Raw genomic sequence first — 23,280 nt, 5'->3', positions numbered from 1 at the left:
GGATGAAGAGTCTTGAACCAGTCATGATGTGCTTTATATATCACTATATTGACAGTTACTATGGTACCCATTATGTCATTGTATGGTCATATCACCGACAAAAAAATGTAATTATATCAGAGAGGCGGGAAGTGAACAAATGTAATAGTTACTGATTGTACGTAAAAGTACCAGATGGAGGGGTAGGATTCAATAAGCTTTGCTTCTTCCTAACTCATTTTGGACACGTGGAACTGTGCACTGATTATGTGATGTACTCAATTGTAACCTGATGCATGTTCAAATGAAATTAAATCATTACCATTAATTTAAATTTAAACTATTCTTTTATTTCAGCCAGCATCTCTAAATGTTCTCCCATCATACTTTGGCAATGGAGAACTTTTTAACATGAGCAGAATTGAACAGCAGATAACAGATTCTGCTGTGTTTATTCTATGCTGACATTAATATGCCAATTGTGGTTCGTGAGTAGCACACGTCTGGTGAATATCTGTAAGAGCAGTTCATTTGAACTCCACAGCACTGATTGTAACTGTCGTTGGGTGGGGCGGGCCTGTCAGCAACGCCCGCCACTGCAAAGTGGGAACACAAAATGCAGGATGGTGTTTTCGTCATATTAAAAAAAAACCAACGATGTAGGAGAAGGTCGTTAAATTTGTCGCCAGCTGCTTTCGAGAAAATATGTCAAGGGGGGTTGGAATGTCGCCAGGTCGAGCGACAGAATCATACAAGATGGCAACACTGCAGAGGAGTACCTCGATTGATGTGCTCACTGCTGCTATCCCTGTGGAGTATCCGGGTCTTGGGGAGGACCTTGCGGGCTTCCCTACTCGATTCCCATCCATGAGGGTTAAGGGGGATGAAGAAATGCTGTTGTTCTTCTTACACACAGCCTAAACTTAATTAGTCGAATTGATCTGCTGTATATGCCTGAAGCATTGATTAAACGCGAACAGTCCCCGAACCTCACGTGCCACTCCCGAGACCAAGACCCAGACACGTGGAAAGCTGCAGCGCACAAGCACCGCCCATTCTGTCGCACCACGCTGGGCGACCACATCAGCGACACTTAACGAGTCAGCTTGAGTCTTTTATTAAACACTGTCTTTTTTGTCAGACACAGCCAGAGACGGTGACACAAACAACTGAAAACACACATGGCATCCTCACAACCCATCTTCATCATCAACAGCTCTCAAGCTTGGAGCAACAAGTAGAAAAAATGTACCAAATTCATAAATGAACTTCATTTCATTCGACTGTTATCTAGAATGGGAACATCTGTGTCAAGTTTCATCCTTGATGTCAAGCTGAAGTGGTGACGCTGTCTGCATGCTGATTGGTTGCCGCCACAACAAAATGTCATTTTGCACCAAAAACTGATGGAACCAACCTTAGTGATCTTACATTTGTTTTCCGTCTTTTTTTCTAGCGAATTGGTCTCTTTTGTCCCAGCGTGCCGCCCTCTAGTGGCCTGCTTATCAGCACCAGGAGCCCGGCAGGACGTCACCACTAGGGGGAGCCTGTGTAGACTTTGCAGAGAGAAACAACATAAACCTTGTTAGTGTTACGTTCACAGCACATTTGTCTAGAATTTTTTTTACATTGTCTGTACAGTCAATGTACACTGAGCCTATATCATTGCACACACACTAGTGCACGTGTGAGCACCACACACTCGTTCACATGTGAACACATTCATCGACAAGTTATGTGTCAAATAAATACAAAATAAATTACAAAGTAAAAAAAAAGTCATGTTAAATAATCTCAAATTAACATACAACAATTGTAAACAATGACACACACACAAAGACACATTCACAAATCAGTAGTGGGCAGGGTAATGGCATGTGGGCGGGGCCATGGGCGATTGGCGGCAGTGAGCCTTAGCTGCCGGGACGAGTCACATGACCAGAGAGGAAGATGAGATCCCTGCAGGCCTATGGTCCTGGTCTATGCACGTACGTGAAGGCACGTGGGGTACCGCAGTCACGTGACCCGTTAAGTCCACATACTGTTCTTGTCTGGCCAACACCTTCATCTGGGAGGGGGCGGGGCTATAGGATTCCATCCATGAAACTGGTGTCCAGCCGCTGGATGAGGACACGGATGAAGGACATCTCTTTGCGAGTGTTCTCAAAGATCACCCGGGGGTCGTCCGACTGGCAGCGTAGACAGTTGGGGGCCATCACCATGGCCAGGTTGTTGACGTCCATCTTAGTGATGGACACGTTGGCGGGCTGGGCAAACACCTGCACGCACAGGAAGACCATCAGCACTGTTTGCTCCAAAGTTGGAAGACAAAAAGACCGTTTCTATGCTCATGTGAAAGACAAATGAGCGCAAGACCTGCAGGAAGCGGATGAGGTAGCAGAGCACCAGCTTGTTGATGTGCGGCAGACCCAGCACCACATTGACGGCCGCCTCTGCATTGTCATAGTGCTTGACGCACTCATCATAGAACTCGTGAGGGATGAGCGGCTCCTCCAGCTCGCGGTACCAGAACTTCAGCAGGGACGCTGTAGACAGACACCAGGACATATAGATGAAGACACTGCATTGCAAGCTGGACACATTAAGAGGAAACAGATTGGTCCTGGAGGAGATAAATTCACTTTACATTATTTCCCATAGGAACAATTGTTTCGATGTTGGAACAAGTTCCTCTCTCGATGGTGTATGTTACAGGTTCATGTCTGACCTGGTATGTGAGGGTCTTCCAGTCCTGTTGGGATTTTCCACTGGTCCACCTGCAGCTTGAGGGCGTTCACTTCATCAATGTCTCCTGGTACCCTGGATGGGTAAAGAACATAGCTCATACTTTATATGTTTATATATTCACATGCTGAGCATGGGACAAAAAAAACTCCATCATCAACTTGAGGTTTTGAGGTCCTTAACAACCACAGTAGTATACATGGTGGCTGTCTACAGAAAGAGAAACCCACGGAACATTCAAGGCCACACAGCAACTTCCTAGACATTGCTCACCTGAAGATGCCCTCTGTCTGGTCACCGTTGAGACCCAGAACCTCCTCAGACAGGCGAGTCTGGACCCACGGCAGCTGGTTATCCGGGTAGCGTTCCTTCTGGAGAGCCATAACCTCCTCCAGGGATGAGCCGAACATGGAGGGACTGAAGATGGCGTTCCTGGCATGTTGGATTTCCTCCAGGCATGGCTTCTGCAGACCCTGGAGAGCAACATTAAGAATTGGGTCAGTCGGGAGACATGCCCACGATCGTGGGCTCAAAGAGTCTTGGGCGTTACCTTCTTTGCGCCAGTCAGAGCCGCCTTGGTCAGCTTCCTGTAGCAGTGTTTAGCGTAGCTGCTGATGGCCACTCCTGATGTGGAGCACAAGCATTGGATTTCATCAATTTTTTGTGTGAAGAGGGTTCAGGCAAATGTGTCTAATACTTTTGACCCTCTCATGTAACAAAATAACGCGGTCAGACAATAAACCCACTCCTCAATAATGAATATTATTATGTTTGTAAATACAGGCTTTGCTATGTCACCAGTCTGTGTCCCGAGGAAGTGGCCAGTGAATGAGTTATTCATACGTTTGGCCAGCAGGGAGAGCCAGAGCAGCTTCCTTAATGGACCAACAGGAAGTTGATTTGTGAGAATGTCTCAGCTTGCATCACCTGATCATCAAAGCATTTTGTGTTTGGAATTACAGCTGGAAGAGATTATCCTTGTCTATAGAAGGATACGATAATGGGAACCAACATCTAACATTAGTTTGAAAGTTAGCAACCAGCTAAACTAGGAGGGTCAAGATTGCAACATGTTTAGTGTTTTTTTACTAAATGCTAAGACGAGGCCTAAATGTGTACCCTTGGTGTCGTTGAGGGGGTCCATGTGTCGGCAGATGTAGCCCTCCAGGTAGTTGTGGAAGCGCGGTGTGGGGGGGAAGAAGGCCAGGCAGATAGCCATCAACTCCCAGCCGCGCTCCAGGCTGTCATAGCGGAAGTTCTCCGTGGTTTGCCGGCACAGCTGGATGTAGAGCTCATCGCGCAAACCCTGGTTGCTCCACCCGCGGACCACCACCTGATAGATGGACGGATAGATGAGGAGGACAGAAACACTCACGAACATGAAGTAAGACTCCAGACGGTTGTGTGAATGCCTTGTACCTCCAGGGCCACACAAAAGGGGTCGGCTTTGGCACGCCGGTCCCCCATGTAGGTCTGTATGAGCTTGAAGATGTCCACTGCCTCCTTCTTGACACTGCGGTCTGAGGTGACTATCATTGGCTTCTTGATGGGCTCGCTGCTCCACGCCAACATGTTGGCAATGGACACCTTTCTTCTGAACAGACCCTATGTAGGTATTATATTGTGGTTATGGGAGCAGACTTGAGGATGAATGTAGTTATTATATAGAGTTATGGTAGTGTTGCTGACTGGAGTACCTGCGTGTGTTTGTTGAAGTGCTTAGACGCCCAGTTCTCGATGTCGGTCTCAGACGAGGGCTTTCTCAAGGTGAATTCTGGGAAAACGCCACAGCTGGCACTCGGCATCATGTTTCTGGCGTTGCGGCTGGCCTCAAACTGGGCACAGGCGCCAAGGTCCTCCGACTAGCGGTCAGAGACAGGAAGTGAAGAGTGGCTTTCAGCAAACATGTTATTAGTCGTGTATGTTCAGTGTTGGTACTGCTGTGCCTTCTAGCACAAAGTAGACAAATGGCGGCGAGGGAAGCCAGCATCTTTTCTTCTCCTCAGGGCCTCAGAGGACTTCATGTAGACTTGCATCATCCCAAATGCCTCACATGTAAGCACTGACTCGGTTGTGTATACATCACAGCACTGACATGGTAAGTTTCTAGCACTTTCTGACTGATTTCATCAGTGGCAATGATTGCATCTTCTGTTCTCGTGCATCAACTCCTTATTTTTACATCTTCGGGTTTACACACTTTAAACCCTCACCAATGTCAAGCATGAACAACCCCACTATTGAAACAACAGAATGCTGTCCTTCAAATAAGTGTGAAAACTCCCAGCATGCATCTGTACCTGTGAGGGGTGCAGGTAGGGCTCGGGGGATGCCAGGCTGGTCTGGACCGAGAGGCTTTTTTCCAGTAGGGCCTGAGGAAAGCCCAGCCTCTCAAAGGTGCTGCGCTTCCAGTGGTGGCCGTCGCTCTGGGCCAGTGCCTCATCCTCGCTGAAGGCCCTCACCACGGGGCCTGGCAGGGGTGGGGGCACGGCACCGTCACTCTCGTAGCCATCCTTGGAACCCTGAGCGCCCCCTCCCTGGCCCGAGTCCCAGCTGCTCCTCTGTTTCATCACCTGCTGCGCCTCCCATGCCAGACGGGCCTGGGCCAGCATGGCCTCCGACGCCGTGCCTGCCAGGTCCCCGTCGGGGCCACCACAGCGGGCTAGCTCCTGTGGGAGAGACGGCTTGCGGCTCTTCCGTTTGCGGTTTCCACTGGGAGAGAAGGGGCCAGCAGATGACGAGGACAGGGAGTGTGTGTGGCTGGATGACCAAGATACTGAGTCCTCATAAAGCAGCCTCTGCGCCCCCTCGCCGCCCTCACCGCTGTAGTCCAGCAGCAGGCGGGGGTCCCTGATTAGAGACTGACTGTGCTGCAGGGTGTAGGATCCCCCATAAGCACCGCCGTAGCCCCCCGTGGTGCCATAACGCAGCATACGGTCGGCAGTCTTGAAGCGTGGGCTGGAGGATGACTGCTCCACGTACACCAGCTGCTTGACATACTCCTTGCCCACAGGACTGTACTCTAGACTCTGCGTCTTTTCCGGACACTTCTGGCGGGTCAGGACCAGCTGGCCGTAGGGGGACTGCTTGGGGGAGTGGTAGAGCGGTGCTGAAGTCTTACGAGCAGGTGACTTGCCAGTGCCATAGAAGGAGGACTCGGATAGATGAACGTCGGTGGGAGGCTCCTCATAGATGGGCGGGGGCTGATACTCGGAGGGCGGCTCCTCGTACAGTGGCGGCTCATAGGCGTAGCGCGGCGATGATGGCTGTGAGTCAGCGGACGAGCGCCGCTGCGTGCCGCCGAGTTCCGCCCGCTTCAGGAAGGGAGAGTGGCGGCGCTCAGCGTAGAGGACAGGGGAGCTGTCAGTGTCCGAGGGCGGGTTGCCTCCGGAGGAACGGCGGACTCGCGAAGCTGTACCCCCTCCTGACAGAGCTCCTGGTGTGGGGGGGTCACAGGGGGAGTAGCCGTTACCCTGGTGGGCCAAGAAGCTGGGCTCCCTGTCCGTCACCTTGATCAACATACGCTCCTTCGTACCCGTGTTCCACCTGAAGGGGGACGTTCTGACGGGGGGACACAAGGAGAGGAGACAAAGGGAGGAGAAGAGGTGGTTAATAAAGAATCGGAGTGAGCAAGATGTTTGATTGAATGGTCTTTAAGGTTTTAGCAGCTGACCACTGCAGAGGTTGGGGTTGTGGGGTTGGGGGGGGGGACAGTGGTCTCTGGCAACAAGCCAGCTCATCACTTTGCATTCATCGTCTTCATCCAGCGTCCCCTCGCTGTCCAACAGCAGGAGGAAAAGGAGGATGAGGAGCTGGGCGGGTGGAAAAGAAAGTGTGAAATTGATTGCAGTGTTGGCCACCTGCCCCTTTCACACACTTTCCCCCTCTGGACCTGAATGGCATCAGTGTGGCTGCCAGGGGGCACTTGTGGATGTTGGCATGAGAACCAACATGAGGAACAAGAGAAGCGTTCACTGTTTGCTTTGGTCTTCACCTCGCCTGCCCACCACCATCACCATCATAATCTATATCAGGGTTATCCAACCTATTTTCACTACAATTTTTTTACTTTAATATTTAAACTTTACACTACTAAAATGACATTATTTTTTGTTAGTCTTATAAAATGACGACTTTTTCTAAATAAATTAAAACCCTCCAGTTTAAGATTTAAGACTGCCATTGTGGGTTTTGTGCTTTTAAATTTTCTTATTAAATTATATTTTTTAAATGTGCACACTCACATTCATACTTATGGACAATTTGGAGTCGCCAATTAATCTAGCATGTCTTTGGAATGTGGGAGGAAGCCGGAGTACCCGGAGAAAACCCACGCATGCACGGGGAGAACAGGCAAACTCCACACAGAGATGGCCGAGGGTGGAATTTAACTCTGGTCTCCTAGCTGTGAGGCCTGCGCGCTCGGTCGCCGTGCAGCCGCCTCATGAAACATGTCAGACAAAAGTATTGGGACAGCAGCAAAATGTGGACTCTTTGAACCAAGAGAAATGTCTGGGAAGAAGCGTCTGAATGGACTTCATCCATGCACCCTTGATCCCTCTCTGGTAACCTTGGCTGTGCAGGGAGGTGGAGCCATGTGCAGTTGAATTGTCGCTATTAGTCAGACAGAAGACAAACTGCCACTTCAGCAGCTCTGCAGAGGGAGAGAGGGAGAGATGCTGCATATCCAGTAAGATGTGTGACCTCTATGCTGTGTTTTTAATGTAACACTAAAGTGATGTAATGGAAATAATGTGGAGAAGGAGCACACATCCTCATCCAACCCTCAGTCAGTTGACACTTTTAGCCCTGGTTGCTAAGCTAGCTAGTAATAAAGCGTCACAGATGTTGCTGCTGAGTGTAAATGTGTCAGGCAGGCTGCCATGAGATGCTAATTGATGCGTCACGTTATGACTGCAGCAGCAGCTCGTTAAGAAAATGACCTCACAAAACATTTGTCCTCCTGCGGCGTGTGTGAGAGTAACACTTTTGCAGGCCAGCGTGACCCTAGCAAGGCACGCCGACCAATCACAGTACACAACGGTGCACTGGAGGATGAAGGTGAGGCAGAGGTCAAAGGTAGCTTCACTCACCGCTCTGCTTCCTCTTTACTGCCCTGCTTGTCACACACTTCCTGGTCCAGCGAGGAGGAGGTGCTTCCTTCCCGGCTGACCCCGCTGTTGCGACCCGGGCTATTGTCTGCTGATGCCCCGCCTCCGCTTGCGGGACGTGGGTTGGCACCGTCAGTGTGCTGCTTTAGCGTCTGTAGCTTGGCTAGGGGGATAATGTCGCAGCCTTGGGGGCGGTGCCACACTGTGCGCTGCGTGGAGGCGTTGTAATAGTAGAAGCGCGAGGTGTTAGGGTCAAACAGCTCCCACCACTGGTTGTCGCCCGTGCGCTTGATGCGGACACCCTGTGGGGGGTCCCACACGCACTCGCCTGTAAGCAGGTTGGCGTACATGCGCTCCCGCGTGCGCGGCTCGATGATCTCCACCCATTCCAACCTACAGGAAGACAGAACACCATTAGTTTGTTATTCATGCAAACAATGTCCCTGCCATTCTAAGAACAATCAAACCCTTTGGTGGCAGCATGCACACCAATAGACATACTATCTATGTACAGTACTACATGCTTGTCATTGTGTCATTTGCACCAATGCACACCTGCACTGAACCGTACTAAAGAATGCATCAGAAAGGATGTATCATGTAACATTTTGACTTCTCTCCAGTAGCTCACACAGGTCACTTTGTGAACTCGATGGTCGACACTGTGCTTCCATACCAGAGGACGTGTGCATGTTTGTGCATGTACTGGTTGTCACAGTGGAAAGCGTATCAAATGGAGCAGAAGGAGTTGTTACACAGAGAGATCCAGAGGGGAGATGGGAGCATTAATTGGCCATAATTGCTTGATGTGTTTGCGTTCCAAATGACCCAGTTTAACACCACATGGGCTGAAATATTCACGAGAGGAATTTGCCATCAGATTGACTTGAGGTTTTCACTGCTTGGAGTAAAAAATACGTCTGCTTCAATTTCAAGTGGTGACTTTCAGCTACACACCAACCAATGGGACATGTGTGAGACCACACACACACACACAACATACAGCACCTTTGACTAGCCATTTTTTCATAGAGCCCAGGTAAGAGAGTGATCCCTGCTGGATGCTACACTGTCGTTGTCGTCATCATGCTATCCGATGAAGTGTAACAGCAGCGCTACATTCCTCCTGAAGAGAGAAGTGACTCATGCTGCAATGTCGCTAAGTGGTCAGCAGCCCACGCGGCAGTCTTTTTAATGCAAGGGGACAAGGACAATCAGAGAGACGAAAGGTCCTGCCATGTTTGTTATCACACGCCACGTCTGCTACTTTGCTGTCGGCCATCTTGCCCAAGTTCACACACAACTAACATCATCAAACCTCATTTAAAAAAAAAAAAGTCTCTAAGGAGGTTTCTGCTAGTTGGAAGATGAGCAGAGTTGCCAACATTTGGTGTTTGCAATCCTGTAGGCCCCTCATAAATAAGGTCAGAAAGTCATATTTCATGCTTATCAAATATTCTCCATGTGAAAGGAACACTCTGCTTTTTAGGACCTACTGCAAAAATCACTGGCCAAAGGTTCTCCAAAGCAGTGGTTCTCAACGGCTGCTGGCCTCAAACGATAAAGAATTTAACTGAAGAGGAAAGGTGATGGTGACACTGTGGAGACAAATGTTATGTGAAAGAAGAAAAAAATCTACATGGCTCCTCCCAGAGATGAACAACTTCATAAGGAATTTAAGAACCCGCAAGTCCTGGTCGACCGTGGTCTCTTCAAGGAAAATTTAAACCAATGTGTCCAAGAAGGAAGTTCTGGTAATACTGGTAATACTAATGACCATAATACAGCAAAATACTGTAATACATGTTATAATGAATATACCTGTTACTTCATGCTCACAGCATGTAAATAAAACTATTTGGAGATGTCTTAATTGAAGGCTTTATAAGCGGACTAGGTGACTTCTATTACATGCAGTATTAGCTGCCTCGTGCTAGCAGTGTTTCTTTATTTAAAAACGCACAGAAAAGAGAAAGCCATACGTTTTCATGTCACACATAAGGATTGTGGATGATGGGCAAAATTCCACAAAAAGTGTAGTTTTGCTTCATCATTAGCTAAGCAACACAAAACTGTCTAGTTACACAACATGAAAACATGGACAGTATTAACCTAGATTCTACCACATCAGCTAACAAAATGCAAGCAACTACCGCTACTTTTCTTTTATACAAAAGCTTTACTGACATTGTAGACACGGCAGTGACAAACAACAATGACAGTTTCGTGTGTAAATAGAAAGGTAATTTTTTTGGATCGGGTCATGATGGGAGGCAGAGGGTGACAGACGGATGACAGATGTCATTGCTGACTCAGCAGATTGACTCCTATGGTCAAGTTGTCAAGTAAAAAGACAATATGTGAAAGGTTCCAGTTTTTACGCTCGTCCATGACATCTCTGTGAACTCGGCCTTCTAAATGCATCCAAAGAGGACATGCACAGTTTGAGCCAAGAGGCCCAAAATCCGAGCCACTTCCTGCAACCTTCTTTCTCCTGTCTGTCCCATTATTCCTGAATGCAACGTTTGTTTTTCTCGCTTTGCATTCCTTTCTTGCTTCATCTGTGAGGTCTTCCTGCTTCTCTGCATCTCGTCTTTGTCTGCCTTCGCTTTCATCCCGCTCTTCTGCGTCGGTTCTGCTCGGCTAAGCGACATTCACCAGCGAGCGATTCCAATGGAGATTAAAGAGCTTTGCTGGAGGACGGTGCCATGTTCGCACCGTGAAGAAGTTTGTAAAGTACAACTGCACACACAGCAGCTTATTGCATTTCTAATTAACACAAACTTTGTCAAGCAGCTCTGATAAGATCCTTTCGGAACCATCTACATCCTACCTATATGACCATCCATCCATCAATAGCTGAATTGAGTGGAGATGATGATTCTGTGTCTGTGTGTGTTCTGTGCTCTGGGTGTGGCAAAGCCTATGCAGCGACACAGCCGCAATCAATGTTTGAAGCAGACAGATGGCGGTGAGAACATCTGCTGCCCTATCAGGTGTCATCCTCTCACTTGCTCTCTCTCTCTCTCACTTCCTCTACTTTCAGGACGGCCACTGAATATTTAGTACCCTCACTTTGCAACTGACCCTACTGGCTTTGTGAATCTTAGGAGGACGGTGGCCGGGTGAGCACCTTTCATTCATTCATTCTTCCATCCTCTGAACTCCATCCCTCTGTCACACTTTAATGTGCTGGAAAACCCAGACAGGAAAGAAGAGAAGACAAGTAAGGTTGCAAAAGGGAATGAAGTTATTCAGAGGAGACAAGAGAGGGCCCTCCCCCGCCATCTGCTCCATCCCAACATTCCAGTCATTCTGTCACAGCTAAAGATCTCCTCAGTGAGTCCCAGCTGGGACTGAGAGCATCTCTCCTGAGGGTCAGCTGGATTATTGTCAACACTAAAGAAGACTGCAGGAAACCCAGGAGAAGATGAATACAGTCAGATGTGCCTCCCAAAGCCTCAAAGGCTTGGAGGTGTGGCTCCACCCCCTGCTGTTGCACAAAACATAGCCAACAAACCGCCTAAAGCTTTTATGTTTTTTTTTCATTCCCCCAAAATGCCTCCCTCCACAAATACATTTGGATCGCCACAAATACATTTGGCACTACCTGCTCGCCCTCTTTCAAAAGCACATGGGACTCAGGGCTCTACATTAAAAACAAAAATTACTTGCCCATGGGGAATCCTTAAGGTAAGAACTTGCCCCATGTAAAATGAAAAGACTGTCATAATGATATCATCTAATTTTTGTGGCATCACATGAGAATCTCGAATAAAGATTAAATGATTATCATTTCTTGTGGTTGTTTTCCTACATAGATCATGACATTGCATGGAAATCTGGATTGTCAAGAGTCTTCTAGGCACTTTGCCTTGATAAATAAAAGTATATTCATGATTGAATAAACATTGTGCTTATTAAATCATAAATGACAACACAAGTTATTGGGTAAACGTTCTTTACTATTGCAACCTCAGTCAGATCAAACTAACAGCAATATATGCTGATAATTCATCAGATAATAGTACTGACGCATTGTATTTGGAGGAATGTCTGAAAAATTGTAGAGATGTATGTTAAAATGGCATGCCATACTACCTTACACATCGTAGTAAGCAGTGATATTTATAAGTTGTGCACCACAATTAAACATTATTGAATAGACACATTTGTGTACTAGTAAAGTGTCTTTAATCCAGAACAAAATGCTCAATGGTCAAACAATAATTTGTGAAGCAAAGGTGAGAAAAATGTATGCATGTAACTGCACTTTATAACACACCTCATAACCATCCGGTCTGCCAGAGAATACGAAGACGTTGCAGGAGGGATCCCTCCACTAATCATTTTCAAAAAAGTAACTATTGCAAACGCTGACATTAAAGCACGTACCACTCCTTTCAACAAGCTCCTATCCCATCAAAACTTACTCACAGGTGGCTCTGTCTTGTTTGTGACATTAAAAAATGACAAAAAATACACGGCAGAAAACAGCTCATTTGTACTTCTGCGCCTATTAGTTTTGGTTTCTTTTACTGACTTTTAGTCTCTCCCACATTATTCCTCTCTGTTACAGCGACATGCATATGTATCATGGCAAACTATGCAAATTAGACAATGCCACCCCTGCCACCACAAACAAATTGTAGTCCTGTGGGAAACCTGACATCGTTTATTCAAACTCTTTTGCCTCACAGCAGCAATTATATTTTCATTATGTCCTCAAGTACTTCAACATACAATTTTTTTGTCGATTAACATAAAGCTTGTTGTTTCGATGAATACAGTTAGGCCATAGATGGACCAAATCCATATGAACCAATCATAAACAGTTAGTGGTTTGGTCTGCAACAGCCAAATTAACTTGTTTTTTCGTTAGCATTATAAAACACAAATACTTTGTACTGTACTAACAGGTAAGATAACTCAAGTTTTGATGAGCTCCATTTCATGAACAAACGTTCTTGCCTTTACTCCTGAGATTGAACAAATACATTTGGATCAATGCAAATGCCAAACTGTGAAATAAAGGAAATGTCATGTGACACATGCGCACACGCATGCACAGTGACTGATAAACTATGTGGGCCTAATTAAACATTCATAGCTCCTCTGTCCATTTCCAAGCTTGCTCATGTTAAATGCATGAGCTGCTCTTTCTTAGCGCTGAAAACACACGCAGCCTGCTATCAGCAATCACGCTTGATGCCGCCTGTGAGTCAGCACCACCAGAGCTGAGCCAGAACCTCCTAACTGACCTGGGAGCATCTCCACAGCTGGACCAGGACCTTCAACCTGACCTAGCAACATGTTCCCCACCAAGATGTCTTTGCCAGTCTTTCGATGGCAGTGTGCAATGTATGCAATCATCGTCATCACAAGGAGCCTGTGAAGTAGAAGTGTACGTGACGCCAGCAGCTGTCAGCCTCACTGGCAGCTTGCGGACATCTTGAGCGTGTGTGCACGTGTGACACGGTAGCACATGCTAAGTCATCTGTGTGCAATCATCTCCCTGCAAATACATGCTCTAGTAGAGCTAGAATTATCATGTCTTGTCCCAGTAAACATGAGCCCGCTACGTGTTTAGGACTGCCATTTTGTTTATAAAAAAATTTATTAAAAACAGTAAGTAGGCTTCACTACACATTGTAAATGATTATTGTGATGATTATCGTTGTTGTAACCAAGCATGATGTTACTGTAAAAACACAGAGTGTAATGTTAGCACTGTATTTTACAGAGATCTGCAGATACCGTACCCGCAGGACCTCTGAAAAACAGATCCTGCGTAGTCCCCAATACTAGAAGAATCGCTGACTGCCTGCGATGAGTTCATGTGTCAATGAACACACATCCAATCAGTGCAGGAATAACAGTCAGTGCACAATCAATGCCAATGAAGTGATCCAGGAAGTGACCCTCTCTCCTTCGCTACTGTTCAGTATCAGTCCAGCGAAAAGCTCCTCTTCACCATCTGACTGGAGGTCTGTTGTCTCTGTGGAGCTTCATGATCCAAACCTCTCAGCACCCACATGCTCAAAATAGCAGCAGGAGCAGCCGTGCGCTCACAAACTGGAGGCAGACGGCATTCCAGCAGCAGCTTTGCAGACATGCTTGGAGCATGCAGCAAACTCGCTAACACGGCACATATAAGGTGTGTTAAGGTAAGGAAACATACGGATGCTCTTTGTTGTCGCTAAGGGGAATCTGTCTTGGACAACACCTTAAAACTATGAAAGCATGATTCCGCCACTGAAAGAAAAAAAATATCCCAATGGTAGGTCATAATTATGGGATAAAAAGTCCAACTTACCAGATGAAGTCATAATTATGAGATAAAAAGTCCAAAGTATGACATTTAATGTCAAAATTATGATAGTAAAGTCATGAGATAAACCGAAATTACAAGTCATAATAATGACACGGGGAAGTCGCAATTATGACATGCAATTTGCACATGTGCTGTCTTCTTCACTCATGATTTCATAAATCTGACTTCCCTATCTTATAATTATGACTTTTCATCTTTTCATTTAAACTTTTACCTCATAAATTACAACTTACCACTGTGATATTTTTTTTCTTTCAGTGGTGAAAACAGGCTTCCATATACAACACCATTGATCTGTTGGGATTTTGAAATACATATTCCCATGGAATGTAATGGAATTACTGTAGGAATAATCTGTTCCAGGGTTAAACTGTCTCATTTATCAAGCGTTTTTAATAGGGATGCGAGGGATGGGCCATCAATCAGTATAGGACGATTTCTGTGAAAAAGCACATGATGGGCAAATGCCGATAAATGCCTTTTAACGCAGATCATACAGCCGATCACCTCTGGCTCATACTATTACAGCATGCAGCCTGTAGCGATCGTCCCCGCCCACTTTCCTTCACACTGCGTAGCCGTGCACCCTGCAAGTATTGCCAGGAATAATAATTTAATACAACATTTTAAGAACCAACACTCGACAGAACATGTTGAGTTTTCAAGGCTCACGATGTGATTATCAGTCAAGTGGCAGCCAAAACGTTGGACAACAGTCAGCCTTATGTGTGTGACCGTCAGAAAACTAAACCAAATAACTCTGATAATTCTGATTAATAATTTAATTAATCAGAATAGGTGACCAGCCCCTCTAAGAAATGGAAGACACCGTCTTCGCCGACTGCCCTCTCATTTGGAGCCCCGCTGGGTGATACGTGCAAGTCCTGCTCCAGCTCTCACATCAAAAGTCTCTTTAAAGGGGACTCTATTATGCTCATTTTCGTCCCTTTGTATTGAGTTGTGGACTCTAGAGCTACAGCTACGCACGATAACCCGCCCACTGCACTGTGATTGGTCCCACTCAGCTTGTACAGCTAACATCTTGTACAGCTTGTACCCGCGTTCTGAAGCGTCCCAAAGTTCTTTTAGAGCTCACTTTCAAATCCGTAAACGTCATTATCTGAACCTTTGGCGTCGTTTAACACAGGACTACAACATTCGAACATTTATAGGTCAGAAAAGTGGGAAAAGCATAATAGTCCCCTTAAAAAAAAGGTGTCTCATCGTCTGTAATTTCACCAGTGAATGTAAATAAGTCAAATATGTTTTTGTCTAAATGAAGGTGATTTTATGGTTACATTTCCATATTATATAGCCAATAGCAGGGGTGCAGGAATTCTGGGCCCAATGGAATAATTACCTATTTTGTCCTTATTTTTCCCACTTGGCCAATAGCATGCACTCATCATAATTAAAAAGAAAAATGTACACTTAATCTATGTAATCACAGGGTTTCAGCGACCTGTAATTGATCATGGTGCACTGCCATGACAAAAAAAAAACACCCACCTTAAAAAATGTGTTTGTTTTTTTTACTTGAAAGCGATTGTAATATTTTATATACAATCTACATATACTAAATCCTATATAAATATACACTGTATATAGCTTATTATTTACACACAAGCAATTATTTAGCTTTATTTTACAAAACTAGCTATCTTGTTTTTGTGAGCTACACCTTTAAGGGATAAATACATCAATAGTCATCACAACTTACGTTTTGTGAGTGTCTCTTGCTCTGTTGTTACTTATGTCTTGTCTTCAAAAACTAAGGTTGGGTGATATGAACCTTAGCATACATCACAATATTTTGGGGAAATATCACAATATAAAAATAAAATAAAATAAACTTTTATAAAAAATTCAGCGGAGTCTTGTATAAAAAACTACAAACTGTAAGATATGTTCGATGACACAACAGCAACTTTGCCATAAAATTAATGCTTTTGGAATGTTCTTGGTTCATGTTCAAAGTGAAATAAGTTAATAAGTCAAGTTTTTGTATTGTGATAATAAAAAGACCTGCAGCCGCTGCACAACACAATCTGCCCTTTATACTGTTTTAAAGCTTGAATGCAAAAGCTCACCAAACCATACCCCGTATACATTCCTTCATCGTCATTATTATTATTACTTTATTATCTCTTTTGTACTAAGCAGGCAGGGCAGACATGTTTGCCACATCTCAGCATTTCCTGCCCTATGGTTATCATCCCATATCATTGCATATTTCCTTCTTCCATTATTGGTAGCCTTCTCTGGTGACGTTGCATGTTTTGTTTGACTCAATAAAGCTCATCACTGCTTCACAGTTAATAAACACTTCAAAACTGCTTTTAAAGTGCGGACACACACACCTGTCTGTATGCGTGTGTGTGTGTGTGTCAAACTGGAGGCTCTCCAACACTAGAGCGTGGGGGAGACGGTCTCCTAGCAACCGTGGCCTTCGCAATTGCGTGACCCTCTGCTGCTGCACATGTGGAGAGTCTGGAAGCACAACAGCAAGGGTAGCATTACACACACATGCGCACACACAGACGCACACCCTCCTCCAGTGCTGCCTACAATCACATTATTCCAGTCACAGCACGAAGATTCCGGCAGCATCCGATGCTTCCATCCACGGATGGAATGATACCCACAGTCTGCAAAGCTCAACTTCCTTTTATGATCCTCTTCTATAATGACGCAATTTCTATATTCAAAGAAGAGATATGTTTCTGACTTCCAAAAGAGTGTCTTTTACAGCTCGATTACACACACGCACTATCGATTGTGGGGGTTGAGTGGCAGTGAATAGCAAGTGGAACACTCTTGTTGGCTTGTTTGACCCCATAACCCCTCAGCCTACACCCTGTGGACCAATCACAACCATTAGCCTCAGCCTCAGAGAGTGTGTACCACCATATCACACACACACACACAAAACCAGCAGCTCTGATCTTTCCATCTAGCACTCTCATGTGAATTGCAGCTTCCTCCCTGATCCAGTAGGCTGCATTTCTAATGCACCACTTAATGCCCAATTTACTGTGTATATGTATTGTTTTGACTGTCTATTTACGTCTCCTTCGAAGTGATCCATATCTCGTGTCATATGTACAAAACAACTCCACCACCAGTGAACATCATGCTGACAAAAGTGATTACAGCCCCCACATTTCAGCAAGCATATTAATGTCTTGCTTTAGTCTGTGTTACTATTTTTTTTTAATTCAAGTACGATCAAGGCCTGATTCAGATGTTATCCATTCATGAGATTCAGATCCAAAGTGGAGCACAGGGAGGGAAAATGGGTACTGTAATTATGTGAAGCATTTGGTGTCAATGTAGCCTAACAGTACAGCATGCTGTCTTGCTTGTGGGATAAAGAAAAGGAAAACTTTATTCCATTTTATAAATAGTTTTATCAAACTTTCATCTTTCCAGCAGAGCATCAATTATCAATGACTTGCTTCAGGTGAGAAATTAGCATTTTAAAATTCCAGATGTCTGTTTATTCAAAGAATACTTTGAATGCCACAAATGCAGTTTGACCTGTCCAGCCCTCTTTTAAAGCATATGCCGCTCCCGCCAACACCCACTCACTGTATAGTGCGTGGTGTTTGTGCAGGGTGTGTGTGTGTGTGTACAAATCAAAGTGTCCCTCTGAAGCTTTGATCTAGTGCCACTACCACACAAATCCTCACAGCAACAACAACGCCTGCAGGGCCATATTTCACTTCCACAAGCCGTCTGCGTGTGCCTCTGTGTGTGTGTGTGTGTGTGTGTGTGTGTGTGTGTAATGCTCATTGGCCCTTCAACAGAAGCATAGCTAATTAATATTTCCTCCTACTTGTTAGCAGGCCCCCCTCCCGTCATAGCCACCCACGCCACAGCGACGCTCAGAGGCTCAGGCTTCCCCAAAAAACAGTGGCAGACGGCAGCTTTTGCGTTAATGCTTTGATTCACACTCAAAAATTCTCAAAGGCACCAGAAAAACTGACAGACACTCACATTTCAACAATGTGTTGAAGATAAAAGATGGTGGTGCTCAGCAGTCATGTGACCAGAATGGTGTTGGATTCATTAGAACCTAAAGTATGTGACTTTATGAAGCAGTTGAGGTTCATTTGTCTTCATATACACACACACACCATATATATATATATATATATATATATATATATATATTTTTTTTTTTTTTTTTTTTTTTTACTTCATGGACGGTGAAGTTGGTGGACGTTGTATCATGGCAATGGCGTTCGCCCACTTTATGATGACTATGACATTCTTCTGCTTGTACAACTCAAAATTATGTAGACAAAAAGGCCATGCTTTGTATCTAGATTGACTGGCAGAACTGTCATTCCAACAGTACTTCATATGAACTGCACTTGAGAGAACAAGTTCTAGCTAGCATTACCTTATGATGTCTACAGGTGTCCCGTTATATTGACACATGATGCCGCTGCAATCAACAAAAGACACAAATTGAAAAATGACCAATTCTAATCCACTGCATGAAACAAACACACAGATGTGTTGGCCTCTTGGGAGAGCCATTCAAACACCTACATTTACACATAATCCTATTAAGAGTGGGAAAGCGTTTTCTCCCCCACTCGTGGAACCCACCAGTAAATGGCTCCTGCCCTCCCCCACCAGCCACTAATCACCAAAAATTACCATACTACACTCATTCGTCATCTTCAAAACATACAATACAGCATTACTGAAGCAGAAAAGTAAGCTGAAAGGATCTGACGTCACCATAGACAGGAAGCAAAAAAAAACTTAGGAAAGCAGGGACAAGTTCAAGGCACTTGGAGCGAGCAGCAACTGCAAAATCTACAAGTTAATGTGAGAACCTGAAGATGTATTAAAGGCCATCGAGGAACTGAACAAGACAACACCACCTATAATTATCAATTTAAATGTGATATTAGATATTCATGTGATATTATCATAAAAGGGATGCTCCCATCAACCACAGACAAGTATTGCATCATTTCCGCGGAAAAGCACGTGATGAGCAAATGCCAACAATGCTTTTCACTGTCAATCACAAAAAACGATCACTCGTGGCTCGTACTGTCGTAGCCTCACATGTATAGTCTCCTCAAAGAAGGCATCTCAATTTCAAGACTAACATGTGCTGAAAAAAATTATTTTTTCTACTACATTACACTCTTCTGCACTCTCTGCGTATGCTACTAGCCCCGTCTCCATCCACCAAGACTAACAGACCGTATGACTGATGAAAGGGCTCACTCTCTTCATGCTGTTGTTCTCAGGAACAAATGCGCTAATGTGCTGAAGCCAATGCACAGAGTAAACTTTCTTCCTGCTGGTTTAGAGGCAAGAGATGAGGAAAACAGACGCACGCACATGGCAATATATTGAGGCCGGCAAATTTATCAAGTTCACTTACTGTGCGATTAATTCATTTCTTTATTATCATTCCAGGCCTAGTGCCCATTTGTTTTCTGAATGAGAAATCCTGCCCCATTTTAATTTTGCGACAAGATCTTGCGACGGCCCTAATGATTACCTATTTTGTCAGGAGCTGTTGGAATTTATAACTTCCCCCCATACAACATACCTGACCAACAGCACTCATCATAAATATATTAAAAAATGTACAGTTAAGCCATATGATCTGTAACAGTATCGGCCATGTTCCACTGCAAACCACAAGTACACAATTTCTACCCCAGCAGGTGGTGCTACCAGTGTTTTAAGTCATTCTTTGGAGAAAACTATAGTAGTTGAGTGTGTTAATGAGCAATACTCGTGTGCAGAGAGGCGTCTGTAATGCCGATCAATCATCTGCCCAAAGTTGACCTTCACGCCTCACAAACGCTGCATTGAGTTAGAGCACATGTCTGACACACATGAGGTGACACCAAGCGGTCCAATCCAGAAGAATGTAAGGAAGTGCAAATCCTGATGTGTCTTGTGTATGGAGGCGGGATTAGGTAGGTCACCAAGGACAACAATCTTTGTTTGTGCTTTAGTCTTTTTTTCCCTTTCTGTACATGCCCATTCTCTGTCCACCACTTTCAGCACACACAAGACACGCCGATACAAGACCATTCATAGCAGGCTTTGGCACACCTGTAGTCTGGTTGATTTCACCAATCACAGTACAGTTCCACCGCGCCAGTACAATGCCTGCACACCCAACCTGTCTGTGTTGTATAACCAATGCTCCTCTCCCAGCTATTCATGTAAACTATCCACAACACTGATGGAGGTTTTTGTATGGTGAGCATTTGATGGTCCCACAGCGGGAGGGTTTAAAAAGCAGCTTGACATGTAGCAAACGTACTGTATGAATATTTCAGCCAAAACACAGGCGCTCACCGCCCCACCCAGCGGCCGGCCAGGATCAAGTGTCTGACTGTTGACAAGAAGACTCTCGTGCCATGGTCACAACACAGAGATACAGACTGCGTCATACTGAACACATTATTAGCTTCGTAAAATCGTCAAACATCCAGTGGTGTAATTACACTACAACACATACATTAACACAGTAATCAAAACTTACATTTGGTTCAATCCAAACTCTCAAAGCAGCAGGGGTTAGTGTTGCATGTGTGAGTGTGTTTTGCACTGTGGTGATTTCCATGAGGTTGTGTGACTCCTGTGACACACAAATGCATCAGGCATCAATTATTAAGGGAGGCTAATGAGCTAGCATGGGAGGCTGTCTATGTAGGGTACAAGATGAAGCCAACATCCTCGGCTTGAAGACAGAAAATAAATGACTTTTGAACTCTGGTGCTTTGTAAATTTGTGCATCACAATCACACAAACTCGCGGAATTGCAATGATATTATGTCTTTTTTGACAGTAACATTCGGCTAAATGATGAGTCAGGAACACACCTCTGTTCAGAATTACTAACACATACCCTCAAATGTGGCACAGAGAGTTAAAAGGTTATCTCATAAGGATGTCATGATTATGGCAGCTAATATGTATAGTGTTTCCCACAAATAGCTCATATAGGTTAATTTTGTCTTCTTGAATATGTATTATAGTCTGACAACTTTTAGGTATACAAGATGGAATTTATTCCCTTACTTAGAGACTCTATCAAAAAACTTGGGCACCCAAGATGGCCCACCACAATTCATTTTGGACTGCCAGAGAAGGATTTGATGCTATCTGTTATCATTTTGATTTTGTACTATCTGCTCACCCACGCTATAATAGGACTATCTGAATAGCTTGTCGTTACAACTCCATTCAGTAGATGGCACTGTAACTCTGCACGGTCAGAAGTAATCCGGTCCATTAAGGAGGCCTTCTTCAATTTGGAAGCAATAGACAACAACTAGCTTGACTAAACATTGCAAATGACAAAACGTGAGATAATGCTGCACATTTCTTATGGCATAAACAAAAAGGCTCAGTTTTACCTCTCCACACACAAGACTTTTTGACAATTGTGTAAATTTGGTGATGGCGTCACTTAGCTCCACCCCAGCCCCGCCAGCCATCCGCTACAGGTAAATTGCAGACCTGTCGGAAACCCTGATGTGGTATTTTACTCAAACCAATTTTGGTCATAGTAAGAGTGTAGCAACACGCATGTTTTCCTCCAACGCACATAAGGCGTTGGAGTGGAAGCAGGAGGACGCCGCACTTCCTCTTGTCATGGGAGACGCCTCCATCCATCATGAGGATGAAGATGCTGAGAAGAGGAAGCGCTGGTGCTGGTCCATTTGCTAGCATCATGCTACATGAGCAGGTTAGCCGCATTCCTCTGAAGTCAGACAGGTGCATGAAGGCTGCACCGCTAGCAACCTCACAGCAGCCTCACAGCCACAGACACACGCCGCTGAACAATGCCCGTTCATAGTTGTCCATTGACAACACACTAACACAACAAAACAACCACAACACAACAACACAGCAACGCTCTTTGATGAATCAAATTAATGAATGTTGGCTCTAAGCTAACACTGTCGCCCATGACCAACACCGCAAGCTTCATTTCAACATGCTGTCCTCCGCTGACCGACAATAAAGAAATCCAGGAACAAAAATAAGCATTGTTTGACTCACCTCTCGGCCATTTTCCCAGTGGTTCTTAAAATCCTTTTGTAATAAATCCCTCACCGATTCCCATGTTGGCCAGAACGCAGCAGCCACTGCAATCAACGAGTCCCAGTCCAGACGAACGTAGACCTCACAGTAACCATACATGTCACATCCGGTTGTTGCCTTCACAATAAAACCAATTTCTGTTTGATTTACACACATCACGCCAGAGAGGTATGTCTCTCGGTCGTTAGCTCTTTGCTCGCGTCGAGAAACATTGCTTTCATGTAACAATAAAGGCTTGATCAGGTGCGCGAAATCCCCGATAAAAGGTTTATTTATCGAGGAAATTAACCAACTTCCTTCCAAAGCTTGGCTCTTGTAGCTAGCTTGGGAAATTGGGGAACTACGCACCGATGAAGCGTTATTTCTCTTTAAAATGCACAACTGGAGCAGCTGGAAGAGATTGCAACAGAACGTACAAATGTTTAATGACGGCAGGCGATCCCAGCATGCTGCATCATGGAATTGTCTCGATTAACAACTCGGCTCAGCCTCACTGGTTCTTAGCCCACCTTTAGGACTCAGTGAAGCCATGTTAGTTCACTTCTGTAATAATTCACGTCTGCCGGTTTGTCCTCAAACCTCAATATACTAATTGAGAACTCCGGTCCAGTAAACCGTCAGCGTGCATTTAAAAGCATTCCTGAAGGTAAGCTGCACCTTGCTGCGTCTATTAAGGACGTTCTTGTTGCCGTATAAAATCTGTACAAAACAGTGAAAACGAGTCATCATTCAGGTGTAAGTTATCTGTGATGCAATAATACACTGACCAGCCTACACTGCAATATTTACTTTCATCTTAAACATATCATTTTGTCATTGTGGAGGCATTGAAAAAGAACGATTTTGGTTGGTATTAGTGTTGCGTTGACCGGCTGCGCCCCCATGTGGTCATTTTCCAGACCTCCCTGTGTCGATGTCATAAACATAAATACAAAGGATAATGGAATTGACATCGATGTGCTCAAACTGCTTGTTTTAACCGGAGTGTCTTTGTTCTTTATGGAA

At 44.8% G+C, this 23,280-nt stretch overlaps 1 protein-coding gene across 2 annotated transcripts; it reads right to left on the bottom strand.

Annotated features, from left to right (window-relative positions):
• Nucleotides 1-1,063: 1,063 nt before the first annotated feature.
• Nucleotides 1,064-22,613, bottom strand: arhgap39 (Rho GTPase activating protein 39). 2 transcript variants are annotated; one of them, XM_058072472.2, is made up of 11 exons: nucleotides 22,234-22,613; nucleotides 7,818-8,228; nucleotides 5,025-6,285; nucleotides 4,422-4,586; nucleotides 4,144-4,329; nucleotides 3,844-4,057; nucleotides 3,275-3,348; nucleotides 2,998-3,197; nucleotides 2,708-2,799; nucleotides 2,356-2,525; nucleotides 1,064-2,258 (listed from the first exon to the last, which is right to left on the bottom strand). In XM_058072472.2, exons 1-11 carry the CDS (start codon nucleotides 22,242-22,244, stop codon nucleotides 2,064-2,066), a joined length of 2,979 nt encoding a protein of 992 aa, XP_057928455.2. In that variant the 5' UTR covers nucleotides 22,245-22,613; the 3' UTR covers nucleotides 1,064-2,063. The 2 variants fall into 2 exon arrangements, with proteins under 2 accessions (XP_057928455.2, XP_078646293.1); XM_078790167.1 differs by lacking the exons at nucleotides 7,818-8,228; nucleotides 22,234-22,613 and adding an exon at nucleotides 6,398-6,893.
• Between the last annotated feature and the right edge of the window lie 667 nt (nucleotides 22,614-23,280).

This window comes from Doryrhamphus excisus, linkage group LG4 (assembly GCF_037039965.1).
Source record: "Doryrhamphus excisus strain RoL-2023G ecotype Guam linkage group LG4, RoL_Dexc_Guam_v1.1, whole genome shotgun sequence".
Taxonomy (NCBI): Eukaryota; Metazoa; Chordata; class Actinopteri; order Syngnathiformes; family Syngnathidae; genus Doryrhamphus; species Doryrhamphus excisus.
Note: the sequence above shows the minus strand (reverse complement) of the source record. Positions and strands in the feature narration are given on the sequence as shown.